General features: G+C 41.0%; 2 protein-coding genes across 13 annotated transcripts in view; one reads left to right on the plus strand and one right to left on the minus strand.

The window, feature by feature from the left end:
• The window catches only part of NTN4 (netrin 4), a 170207-nt gene that overhangs the window by 107350 nt on the left and 49428 nt on the right, over positions 1 to 13429 (minus strand). For all 12 annotated transcript variants that reach the window (XM_023631826.2, XM_070254507.1, XM_070254512.1 and 9 more), the window contains one exon: positions 10172 to 10701. In XM_023631826.2, coding sequence (XP_023487594.2) covers positions 10172 to 10701 — 530 coding nt within the window. The remainder of the gene's footprint in view (positions 1 to 10171; positions 10702 to 13429) is intronic.
• The window catches only part of SNRPF (small nuclear ribonucleoprotein polypeptide F), a 56682-nt gene continuing 56038 nt past the window's right edge, over positions 12786 to 13429 (plus strand). The window contains exon 1 of the mRNA XM_070254517.1: positions 12786 to 12995. Within this exon, the coding sequence (XP_070110618.1) occupies positions 12801 to 12995 (195 nt within the window). The 5' untranslated portion in view covers positions 12786 to 12800. The remainder of the gene's footprint in view (positions 12996 to 13429) is intronic.

The raw sequence follows: 13429 nt of genomic DNA on the forward strand, positions 1-13429 counted from the left end.
TGACCATCACCTTGTTTTTGTTTTTCGTTTTTGCAAACTATACCTCCTCACTATTCCCCCTCCCCGAGAAAGGATCCCCTAGTTGGCCTACATTCTTCTGAACTTTTAGTGTCATTAGAGAGGGAGCTATTGTTACAAAAGGATGAGTGTTGCACCCCTTTGGATGTGTTGGGATGGGAAACCACAAGGATGAGGGTTCCTGGAGAATGAGGTGCCTGGCTCTTCCAATAGATGGTTGGTTTGACATGTCCTCCATTGACCTTGCCTTTTATTTGGAAGTGAGGGTGGGGTCAGGAGTTATTTATTGGGACATAGGATATGAGAGAATTGTAGGCATCGATTACAAGAGGAATTGATGGAAAACCTCATAGATCTCAGAAGGGTCAGATTGGCTGAAATGAAAAGAAACAATAACTCAATGAAGATAAAACAGAATACGAGAGTGATTACATTTTCTCTCTTCAATTTGATTTTAAATGTAGAAGTCTTTTTCAGTAGCAGCCAAAAGATACAGTCTTAGCACAAATGAACATGATGTCATGTAGAAAGCATTTGAATATTCTTTTTGTGTGTTAGGAACTGTAATTATGAAGTGTAGAGTAACATCAGCAAACACAGCTGATGCCTGGAATGACTTCTGCTCCCCTATCAGGTGCAGGAAGGCTAGGAAGAGAAGAGAAATATGACAAAGAAAGAGGATTTATGGGGGTTTTTTGAGAGGTTTTTTTTTGGTGAGGAAGAGTGGCCCTGAACTAACATCTGTGCCCATCTTCCTCTATTTTATATGTGGGATGCCACCACACCATGGCTTGATGAGCAGTGTGTAGGTCTGCGCACAGGATCTGAACCCACAAACCCTGGGCTGCCGAAGCAGAGTGTGTAAACCTAACCACTATGCCACTGGGCTGGCCCCAGGATTGATGTTTTGTTTTTGTTTGTATGTTAACAAGACAAACTATCCAGGAAAAGCGTTTCTTTCTTAGAGATAAAGTGAGATGTATGCAAAATGCCCAGCACAGAAACTGGCACATTCTACTGTTATCTCTAAATGTTAGTTTTCTCTTCTCTTCCTTAACAGAACAATTAAACGTTAATGCAGTAAACATTACTCAAAACATTAATAACACGTTTTTTGAAATTGTGAAAATGTAAACTCCTTTACTTAAACGGGATTAACTGTACAGCTCCCATGCCTTAGGTAGCTGCTCTCCATCGCATTCTGCAAATCAAATTTCACAGCATATTAAGCAGAAAAAATGTGTACAATGCTATAGTTTTATTTCATTTCCAATGCTGTGATGGCCTAGGGGCATTCAAAAAACGATTTTTTTTTTTTTGCAAAATTCCAAAAAATTGCTCCCATAGCCGGAATTTCGAGTCAAAAAAGGAGGAAAAGTTGGATAAGTCAAGATGAAATGGAATATGAGGCCTTTAAAATCTGAAGACCCCTAAAATCAACATTTCTCTTTCAGCATGGTATTTTCAAAGGTATCTTTCTCCTTCAACACTGTTCCCTCTCCCTTTTCCATTATCATTTGTGATTCAATCGGTGCTTTCCCTTCTCCCTTTGTTTTGGTTCATCTTTTGAAAACCTGAAGTTGCAGCTCTCATGCCTTCCCTCTCAGCTGTCATTTTAGAATTTGTACCTGCTGTTCTGACCACGGTAAGTCAATGTTATCCAATTCATGTTGTTGCTTAAACAAACACTGGCCCCAGAGACTGGTGAGACTGATTTTCATATAAGCCTTGGCAGTTGCAAAAGTGTTTTTGGTAATGGCAGCATCAATGGACTAAGTTTGATCCTCCCTTTGGTTCAGTTCTTACACCTTCTTCTTTTCTATCCACACCCACTCCCTTGATGATCTCATCCAGTTTCATGGCTTTAAATATCATCTCTACACTGATGACTCTCAAATTATATATTTAGTCCAGACCTCTCCTCTGAACTCTAGATTCACAGATCCAGCTGCCTACTCAGTATCTTTGCGTGGATGTCTCATAGGCAATTAATGTGTTCAGAAATGAGCTCCTGGCATTCCTCTCCAAATCTGCTCCCCCTAGAGCCTTTCCACGTCAATAAATGGCTCCTCCATCCTTCCAGGTGCTCAGGCTAAAAACATCCTTACTTTTGTCTCTCATTCAACCCGTCAGCAAATGCTGTTGGTTCTATCCATAAAATAGATCCAGAACTCAACCACTTTTTCTCATTTCCACAGTTACCCTCTGTCCATGCACCAGCAGATCTAGCCTGAATTATTGCAATAGTATTCTAGCTGGCCTCCCTCCTTCCTGCTTTGGTCTTTTCTTAACACACAAGCCACAGTGATCCTATTAAAAATAAATTGATCATATTGCCGCCTCTGCTTAAAACCTCCAACGACTTCCAATATCATTCAGAGTAAAAACCAATGACCTTATAATAATAACTTACAGTCCAAATTGGGACCCTCTCTTTGAAAGTGAAAGGGGATACTAAAAACAATTAACAGGGTTTACGTGATCTAGATGTAAATTTGGGCTATCCTGGGCATCTACTTACGAGGCCTCTCATAATCTCCCGCACCTCCCATTATCTTTCAGACCTCTGACCTCACCTCGACCCCTCCACTTCAGCACCAGCCTCCTCCCTGTCCTCAGAGCACCAGGCAGACTTCCTCAGGGCCTTTGCTCTTTCCCTAGATAAGCCCACCACTCACTTCTTTCCTTCAGGTCCTTATTCAAAAGTCTCAGTGAGGCTTTCCCTGGGAGCTCTGTTGAAACATTTAAAACCCCCTCCCCACTTCCTAGCCCCCTTTCTGATTGATTTTTTTCTTTACACTCATCACTAGCTACCATTCTATAAATTTTATTTATTTATCTTGTTTAGCACCTTACATTTAGAACATAAGCTCAAGGGCAGGAATTTCTGACTTTTTGCTCTGTACCCCTACTGCTAAAACAGTGGCTGGCACATTGGAGACATTTTATAAATATTTGTAGAAAGAATGAATGAATCATGACTACCTTGAAAGGATCAGTACTTAGTAGATGTGTAACATCCAAGACAGTTAATAGACAGTATTATTATTTCATAGTTATTTTCATATAATTCAATTCAACAACTATATGTTGGACATTTATGCCTTGTATGGATCTGTGCTGGGTGCAGAGGTTGTGGGGGCGGGGGGTGGGCTGGGAGCCACAGAGCATATACAATGATAGAAGGGACAAAGTTCCTCAAGAAGCAAACACTATAGGAGTAGAAGAGATAGGGGATGTGATATTAATAGTTACATGTAAGTGACATAGAGTGCATGGGAGTGCAAAAGATGGAGAGATTATATTCACCGAGTTTTCAGACACTTCTGATTAGCGATGAGAAGCAGTAACTTTCACATTCTCTGGCATGATTCATTTTCCTCATCTTCCAGAGCCCCCAAACCCCTAATTCCCCCCTTCTGGCTTATAGGGTTCTCCATGCCTTGGTAGGAAGCTGCCTTGTATCCCCAGATGCACCTGCCCTCCAAGCGCCTGCTCCTCATCGGCTCTTCATTGTCCAGCCTTAATTTTTCAGTGTGAATCATTCATTACTAACTCAGCATTGTACAATCTGATTTCTCAAAGTTTCCAGAATATTTTAGCCAAATATTGGCAAAGTTAAACCGTCCAGTTGAGCAAATGAAGAGCAAACAGATGCTAAACAGATTTTTTTTAATAGCTAGAAAGGAAGTATTTTGGGAGGAAAAATACACCCCTTGAAATCAATAAATTGAAGTTTATTGATTTCATCTCTGGCTTTGTTCTAATTCTTATGTAGCGTCTTGAAATAATTTTATTTGATAACCACCCAGCGGGTTTTCTTTAAACTAAAGGTTTTTTTTGAAACATGCTGTTATAACTCTCTGGCTCCACCCTCCAGGAAGGGAGTAGCCCTAGGGTGTGTATAATCGAAGCACTCTAAACAAATATATACAACATTTTATTTTCAAGGAAGTTCAACAAAATTATAGCTAGATTATGTTACAAAGCAAAACTTAATACACTGGATGACTAACTTAGTTGGAAAAGTTACTTAAAATAGTTACTAAATAGATGAAAATTACATCCCTTCCCCCAAAAACCAAACCAATCAAATAAAAAGTATGCTAAATGGTACTGAAGAATTGTGATACTCAGTCCTATATAGCTTAAATGATCTTGGGTACCATTAAGGGCAAATAGTTTTTCCTTCTTATAGATAATTTTTCTATCTAACGTAAAAAAAAATTAAGTTATTATGCAAAGTTCATGCAACCATATTACAAATTATCAAACTGTAAGTTGTATACAATATCTAATAATTACCAGAGCAATTTAGTTTTAGTTTAGCATTTTTTTAAATTTTGAAGTTATAATGAAACCCAATCATATAATTTTAAGGCAAGCTAATAATCCCGGCTCTGGCACAGGTTAGCTCATTACTTATTTGACTAAGTTACTTTGACTCACTAAGTCTCAGTTTCTTTGTCTGTAAAATGGGGTTAATACTGGTACCGAACTAACAGGGTTCTTGTGAGAGTAAGGGAGGCGGTACACTCTACAAAATGCCTGGCACATGAGAAGGCTCCAATAGATACTAGATGCCACCACGACTCGTGACTATCACTTCTGCAAAAATAGGTATGAGTAGATTTCAATGATTGAAGAAAACAGGTACCTAACCAAAGAGTAGTGTTTAGAAAGCATTCGTACTCGTGGATGACTTCATTTTAACTTCTCAGTTTAAAAGTCCTAAATATTGCTTAGCACATTATAAATGTAAATACCCATAAAACCTTGATTAAGTAATGTATCATTTTCTGTACACTTGCGGCATACAGACTTTATCACAAGGTATTGAAACAGAATCCTTTCAATGGCCTAAAGAGACAAATACTTGGGTCCTGAAAGGCATATTATCTGCACAACATATTTGGGGAATTAATCAGGCACTCTCTCATATTATTTAATAAATCAGTCCATAAATTATCATGTTTAATCTTTTACTCAGTAGTCTGTAAGGACTGCAAAGGAGAGGAATGTATATAGTTTTGTTTATCTTCCACACTACCTGGCTTGGCACAAAGGAATTGCAACCTAGTATAGTGGAAATAGCACTGGGCTAGAAGTCAGGAAATACGGATTTCAGCTGAGTAATTGTAGACAAGTCACTTAACTCTCTTTAGGCTTCAGATTACTCATCAGTCATGTGTTTTTCCATTTAGGTTCCTTTTCAAATGCTCTCAGTCTAAGAAACGCTGGCAAGAGGGATTTTTACCAATGTTTGTCATCTTAATACAGAACTTCATTTTCCCACATCCACAGATGGAAAGAAATGAGATCCTTAATTACAGATTTTGTTCACTTAATTGGAAACTTGCCAGAAACAGAATTTTTGTTATTGCCTATTCCATCAAACACAAATCGTTCAATCTGTTTTAAAAACAGCGAGCCCTTTCCCACCAGCATTTCCCATCCCCTACCCTGTTTTATTTTCTCCTTAATGCTTACCACACTCCGACATACTGTATATTTTACTCAATTATTTGTTCTATCTCCTCCCCTCCACCCTTCAGCCAGTATCTAAGCTTCATGGGGACAGGGATTTTTATCTCTTGAGTTCACTGCTATATCCCCAGCATCTGGAACGGGATCAGACACATAATAGGTCAAAAATTATTTGACGAATAAATGGACAAATGAACATTATTGAGGATCATTCATTACTGGCCTTTTCCCAACCACAACTTATCTCATGTTATTACCAATTCAGCTTCTCCAGGTTAACCAAGGTTTCTAAACTTTATCCTCGACTCAAGGCTTATATTCATTCCTCCTTCTGTGTCATTTAAGGATATTCTTCTACCCTACTCCTGCTTGTCACATCATTCATTCATTCAGTACAGATTTATTGATTGCTTACTGTGATCCAAGCGATGTGGTAAATGCTGGGATACAGAGGCATATAAGACACATGCAATCCTTACCTTTTTTAACAATCCTTGCCTAGTGCTTCATTTGAGACCCTGCTACTCCCTCTGTTCTTGGCTTCCCTGTAGTGCTGCCTCCCTTCGAATGTTTATATATTCATAATGCCTTGGAGGTTTGGTTGGTTGCTGCCTAATTTTGAATAGAGTTCTTTTAATAATGAATTAATAGAGCAGGGAGCAAGTGATGCTCACTTCCAAGGAGGTGATAACTACATCACTCTAGAGCTGCTTTGGGATCACTGGAACGATGCTGTTTCCTAAACAGTGATCATTGGAATTCCAGTTCCATGAGGCCTGACTGTGTGGGACTTGAAATGGCATGCTACATCTCCCCATGTCTCTATGTTTTCTGTGCCTAGAGGTGATCTGAGGATGCTTCTTTGCATCCTGAAAAAGTCTAATTAACCTATCACCTTTAGCTTCAAGGCTATTATTATCTACTGCTCCAACTAAATAGGAGACTAAGCCCCCAAATGACAGAGAGACTTGATGTCAAACCATGCCAAGTACCAGGCCTGTCTGTACCTTTTTTTAAATTGAGGTATATTCGAAAATTAAGAATTGTATATATTTAAGGTATACAATTTGATGATTTGATGTACATATGCACTGTGAAATAATCACTACATTCAAACTAATTAACACATCCATCCCGTCAGATGGACGGGATGTGCGTGGTAAGAACACTTAGGATCTACCCTCTTAGTAAATTTTAAGAATACAACACAGTATTGTTAACTATGTTATATTGCTGTACGTTAGATCTTCAGAACTCATGCATATTGTATCACTGAAACTTTGTACCCCTTGAACAACATCTCCCTCTGTCTGTGCCTTATAACAGGATTTTGGGAACACTTAACACCTCTACCCCAGCATTTCCCAAGTTGTGCTCAGTGGATCTCTAGACTTCTGAAGGATAGTAAATGGAGTTCTGCAAAAAGAGGGTTCCATGGACAAATAAGTTTAGGAATGTCACATCCTATATTTCCCACTTGGGGATACAGGACTCATAATGAGAATATTTATGTAACTATAAATGTTTAATTCTTTTAAACCCAGTCAGTGTTTCCCAACCTACTTTGGCCATTGAACCTTTTACACCCAGAACATCATGGACACCTCAGAGGATGTTCCTGCTCTGGAGAAAGCTGTTTGGCAAATTCTTCTTTACCTTCATGCCATATCCACAGGAATAGCAAACAGTTACGAAAGAGTGGGCCGGGACATGCATGTATCTCTCTGCTAGCAGTTCCTGGGGGTCGTTAATGCAGAGAGACTAGTTTTATGGAACAAATACTAGACTTAGAGTCAGAAGAGTTGTAATTTCATCCTGGCTCGGTCACATAACTAACCATAAGCTGCTGGGAAAGTCGCTTTACCTCTGAGCTTCAATCTCTTTTTGTAAAAGAGACAAATTTTAGGATAACCATATGCCATTCGTTGAAACTGCTGACCAGTTTAGGAAGTTTCTGTGTAGCAGATTTAACTTTGATTTAAAAAGTATTCTTCTGGGTAATTTTCGGGCCTATCTGTTGAAAGTCCTCTTTTAGATGACTGGTGCCTTCACCTCTGAAGACGGAGGTCTCTAATTTCTTAGACATGAAGCCACAGGGCTCTCCAAGCCCAAAGAAGTATTTCAGAATGAATAATGGAAACCAATTAAGTCTGGGATCTATCTATGTTAGCTTGAGTAGTAGGGTAATACCTAGAGAAGTCCTAAGAAGTCTTATACGGAACAGAGGAAGCTACAGGTTTATAATATAAATAAGCAATAAATGAAATTTGAGACTATTGATTTGACACTAGATTAATTGGCTTGTTTTTCTGATCAATTTCCAAACTTGGAGATTGATGACATAGAGTTGTACTGCAAAATTAACTCGTAGCTCAGCACAAATTTATATTCCAAAGCAATGTAGGAGAGGTAGGTGATAATTATTTCCAGGGAGGCTTCCTCTGGTCTTGATCTTTGAGGAAGACTCTCTTCTACTCTAACTCAGGAGTGAAAAATCTGTTCCCAAATCTGTCCTCTGAAGGGAAGAAATTCTATGATGGTTTAATGTACACTTGCAAATAAGGCTCTAGAAGGAACTAGGTGGCACTTGGTGTTTTTCTTGCCATTGAAATATCTCCGTTGAAATAATAACTATCATAAAAAATGTTTAAAAACTGGATATAAAAGGTGACTGTACATTGAAATAACACTGTGACATAAATTTTAGTCTCTATTTGCTTGAAATTTGATGTAAGCATTGACGACAATAAGTAGTTTGGCGTTAAAGAAAACAAGATTTTGCTTCCACTATAGGTTAAATAAATGTTGCTTTAGTCATCTCTAAGTAATTGCTGGGCCATTGTAATACATTCAATGTGATGTTTGCTAAGCAAGCATGCCTGCCATCTGGTTACCGAAACTGTGTTTTTGCTACTTCAGAGATACACATGGCCCAGTAGCACTGAGATGTAGGGAGCTGATAGGAGCCTGTGGATCAATTCCAAAGCAATTTGAGAGTTCAAGCCATTCATTTGTTTGCAACACAAAGTGTTCTCCACATAGGAAAACAATGAGTCTAACTTATCTGTCTCTTTCCTGTCCTGGTATCTTTAAAATTGTCCATCATGACAGGGTGCACACGGGTTTATAATATTAAGCCAACTTTAGGGACTGTGAAGAAGAATGGAAAACAGTCTCGTGTGCTGCTGTGCCACATCCTACTCGGTTCCGATGCCAGCAGCACTGTTCCTGGTCTGCAGAGTGCACACCGAAGAAGTAGTCGGATGATATGGCAAATGTCCAAATGCGTCTGTGGCCCCGGGGGAAGACGTTCCCAAACCAGCCTTTTCATCAGCACTCCTCCCTCCAAACCAAAGGCAGAATTGGCAGCACTGAGTACAGTGCCTGACACATGGTAGAGGCTCAGCAGATGTTTACTAAATGCAACCATCTAGGAAGTCTGTGAATAGTAATCTAAATGGCTGCTAGAAAAGTGCTTACCTTAGTCTCTGCAGCCATTAGCCTACATGCATTGGACGCATGCCTAACACGTAGTGCAGGCTTTTCTCAGCCTTGGTACTGTTGACATTTGGGGCTAATAATTCTTTGTTGGGAATGGGAGGGGTGCTGTCTTGTGTACTGTAGGAGGTTTGGCAGCATCCCTGGCCTCCACCCAGGAAAAATGTCTTCAGACATTGCCACATGTTTCCTAGGGCGAGGGGGGGGGGGTGTTGGGGGGGGGGGGCAGGAATAGGCAAAATCACCCCTAGCTGAGAAACACTTATCTAGTCTGTGTGTTCGTGACATGTACCAGAATTAGAAAGATTATACTCTCTCCTCTCTTTTTTTTTTTTAATCTATATTTCTTGATCTACATGTTGAAGGTATTTTATTCTCTTAATCTGCTCTCACCCAGTTTTCTCTGAATGTTTTCATATATCTGGGGGCAAGACAACTTTCTAGGTATGTCTGTATAAGTTAAAAAGACCTTTTCTTCCTTAGGGGAGGGGAAATATGAAACAAAGTGAAAACACGCCACACAGAAATTGGCCTAGCAGCTAAGGAGGTTGTTTTGCAGAATGAAATTGAGATGGTCTTGGGCCCAGGTAGGACCAAAATCCCTAAGCTGGAACCGATGTATCTGTGGGTCCAAAAGCAACTCTTGTATCTTAAAAGAAACTACCTTCACTTGTTTGTTACGCACTCTCATAATCCTAACAATAAAACCCCACCGTTATATAAAAGTACTCTTCTGACAAACAGGTTTTTTTCTCCCTTGGCTTTATTTTTATTTACTTCCTATTTATGTTAACAGTTTCAGGAAGATATCAACATGGGCTCCAGGAACAGGCTGTCTCAGTAACTCTCGCCTCTTCAGAAGCACAGTAAGTAGTCCCTTTTAAATCTCTAAGGTGAAGTGATGATGCTGTGTGTCTACTCTTTCTTACAATGAAAACAAAATTAAAATCTAAGAATTCTGAGTTAAACCTAGCCAGTGGGCAACTGGCTTGAAAATGACTACACATCCATGTCTAAGGGTGAGAAATAATTTATGACAAATAAAGCTCATGAAAAATTCTAATTTCATTCATGTTGCTACAAGTATACTTTCATGCTTTAAAAAAAATGTGGGCTGGTAGCATTTTTCTACCTTACTTACAGTGTAGAGTTAAGCGTGTGCCCTTACCTCTCCTCCAGTGCACGGAAAAGGACTGGAGTATCTAGAAGTGCAAATAGCTCCCTTCTTGACAACATCATCTTCCAGGCCAAATGTAGCAGAGCAGTTAGTTGCAAAGTACTTGTAAGGCTTCCATGTCTTCCCAAAGTCCTGGGACCGGTCCAGGACCATGGCTGCCGGCCTGGGGGACTTGAACACCATAATTAGATGAGTGAAGTAGAATTCAGCTTCCAGGTCTAATTGGATCTTTTCTCTGTGCACATCCTCAGCAGACTGCCACCATGTGCGAGGAAACCTGAAGGACGAGTCTGCCATGGCAGCTGGCAGGTGAGCCAGGTGAGGCTGGGCAGCATTGCATTTGTCACATTTGGGCTGCCGACAAGTCAGATCAGTGTTCTCACTAAAGAAGCAGTACAGTTCAGTGGCGTTCTGACCACAGGTGGTGTCTGCCCAGAGTTTTCTCCCTAAAGCCAAATTTCCCATCCGAGGGTTGCAGGCTTTTTCACAGCGGGAACTCACTCCAGCTACTCCACTCAGTCCTAGAGAAGGGGAAGCATATGTTATTCAAGACAAACCCATCTGGAAAGCTCTTCCATCCACTTAGGCTATCTCCAACAGTCAAGTTATCCCCAAAGAGTTTGAGACTTTCCGTAAAGAGGAAATTCTACTAAATTGGAGCATAAATATGATTCTGCATTTATACTGCATTTGTGGATCCAAGTGTGTGAGTGTGCATGTGTGTGTGTGCACTTCACGTTCAGATATAAAATTCACATAACAGAAAATACAATCACTTCAGGTAAAGGGCGAGAGGAAGGAAAATGGAAACATGGGGATAAAGATAGTGCACCTCAACCTTTTCAAGTACTTGGCTTTCTAAACATTCTATATTTGAAATATACTTGTTTTGAAGTCACAACTTAAATACTACCAAAAAACAATAATGTTTTTAACATTACTCAGTTTAGTCTATCAAGTATAATTGGAATTCTTAGCATTATTGAACATGTTTATGAGAATGCATTAAGGAGGAAATGTAGAATTCTATTATATTTTTAAGCCAAAAAGATGAAGGGACAAGTTCCCTAGGAAAAGCAATATGAGATATTTAATCAATATACAACAGGATCTCATTTAGGGAGGCAAAGTTAGAGATAATGGGAGCTCAGATGCGCAACATCTATTTTTAATTTTAAGTAAACATAACAAAAAAACCCTCCCTAAACTGCCAAATGGCAGCAAAGCTTATTTGACTTGCTCTCTGCCCCTGGAGTGCTTCTACCTATGACAGGTTATACAGTAGTTACCTGTTCGCTTAACAGGAGAAATGTTTAAAGTCTGGCAGCCACTAATAGCACCTTTAAACATTATCTGTGAACTAAAACACCTTCTTAAAGAAACACACACTTCCATCCAGACAAAGGTCCAACAGACTCGAATGTTTTAAAATTACTTAGAATAATAAACATTATCCACTTATTAACATCTTGACAATATTATAATCCTTTAATTTGGGTTTGTCATTTTAATTATGAATACCTTAAGCGAAATCATCTATTTTAAAAGTTAAAACAGAGAGGGAAAGAAGGAAAAGGAAGTCAAACCCCAAATTCTGGCTAAGTGAACGTTTCTGCTTCTTAAGGGGGAGCACCTCTGAACTGTTATCACTGTCCTGTTGGAGAAGCCAAATGACAGCTTACACGAAAACAGTGACATTTCACACACTGACTGACAATCACCAGCCCCACATAGCCTTTGCAATTAAAAGAAAGGGCTTCTGTAGACATATTTTTTAAATGTCAAATTCAACTCTGCATTACTCCTGGACTCTGTTCTGATTAGCTGGGGCAACAGTTGCTTGTGGCCAAGATCACCCAAACACACAGTGTGCTATGACTCACCCGTAAAGCATTTCGGGGGAAAATCATATACTGCCTGTACAAGTATTTTTGACTTAGACACTTGCCTTGTGATATTTATTTACAACCTCTTGATTGCTTGCATGTTTTTGCCATAATATGGTTTGAAAAGGGCAAGGTTTATTAAAGTTCACTTTGTGGTTGGGGGAGCATGTATCAGCGCACAGAGGTGCATAAAGTAGAAAGAATTAAAGCAAAATCTTCGACCTGCAATAGCTCCTTTGGGAAAGTAATGAATAATTTCCAATGCCCTAGAACTAATTAAGTCCATAAAGATTGGAGTCAGGCAAATAACTGGTGGACAAAATACTTGGAGATCCCTGAAGAAGTAGCCATTCCAAGGATGGCAAGGATGCTCCTACGACTCTGACTGGTTTGGGATGTAGATTCTAAACCATGGCTTTTACTTCGCGCCAGCGTCTCTGCACGCTGAGTGGAAGAAGCCGGAGGGAAGGGAGGAGTGTGCCAACGCTCTCTATCCACCAGTCTGTCTCTCCAGCCCGCACTCCTCTTTCTGGAGCAAGGGAGAGAGTTTGAGAGAACGGATGGTCACAGAGTCCCTCACTTTCTTTCCCCCTCACACACTGAGCTGCACTAACGCCTAACTGGAAACCAGGTGACCCGCAGGAGGCAGGGAGAGGAGCAGAAGGGGCTCCCGAATTTAGAAACGGCGAGGCGAGCTAGAAACGGGTGGCCAAGGGCAGCCCAAGAAAGCCAGGATGGAAGTGGGAGGGAGAGCGCATCTGACGACGCCTCTGCCGGTTGTCCAGTTACCGAGACAGGGAGCAGACCCGCCTCCGACCTCCCGCGGAGCCTCGGCCAGGGTACCAATTCCCCAGGGGCGGTCAGCCAACTCCGTGCAGCCCAGCGTGATCACCACCTATCGTCCTGGCCCGGGGTCTCACTGCGTTCAGGCACTGCCCGGGTGCGAGAGCACTCACCCCCTCCCAGGTGTCCCTACCTGGGTCCTAGTACCCAGCATGAGGTCGGGAACGACGGCGATCGCTCTCAACGAGACAGCGGCCCCGGCCCACGCGCGCCTAGGGTCGCTGGGCCACCCCTCCCCATCATTCCTCAGGCCATGAAGTGCCGGGGGATGGCGAGCTTGGTCCTTTGTTCCCTCACAAAGTGGAAAGGCAGTTTTTTACAAGCCCAAACCGAGAAAGAAACCAAGGTCGCGGTATCTCCGGCAGGGCGCACCCAGGATATCAGGTTATCCAAGGGCATGTGTATCGCAGTTGCAAAAAAATCAATAGTATTTTTAACTGCGGAGACTCGGGGAAAGGAGGCGGAACATGGCCACTCATTTCATCCTCGGGAGCTGAGCTCGGCGCTCCCAGCCCGCACT

The sequence above is a fragment of the Equus caballus genome, chromosome 28, assembly GCF_041296265.1.
Source record: "Equus caballus isolate H_3958 breed thoroughbred chromosome 28, TB-T2T, whole genome shotgun sequence".
NCBI classification, from domain to species: Eukaryota; Metazoa; Chordata; class Mammalia; order Perissodactyla; family Equidae; genus Equus; species Equus caballus.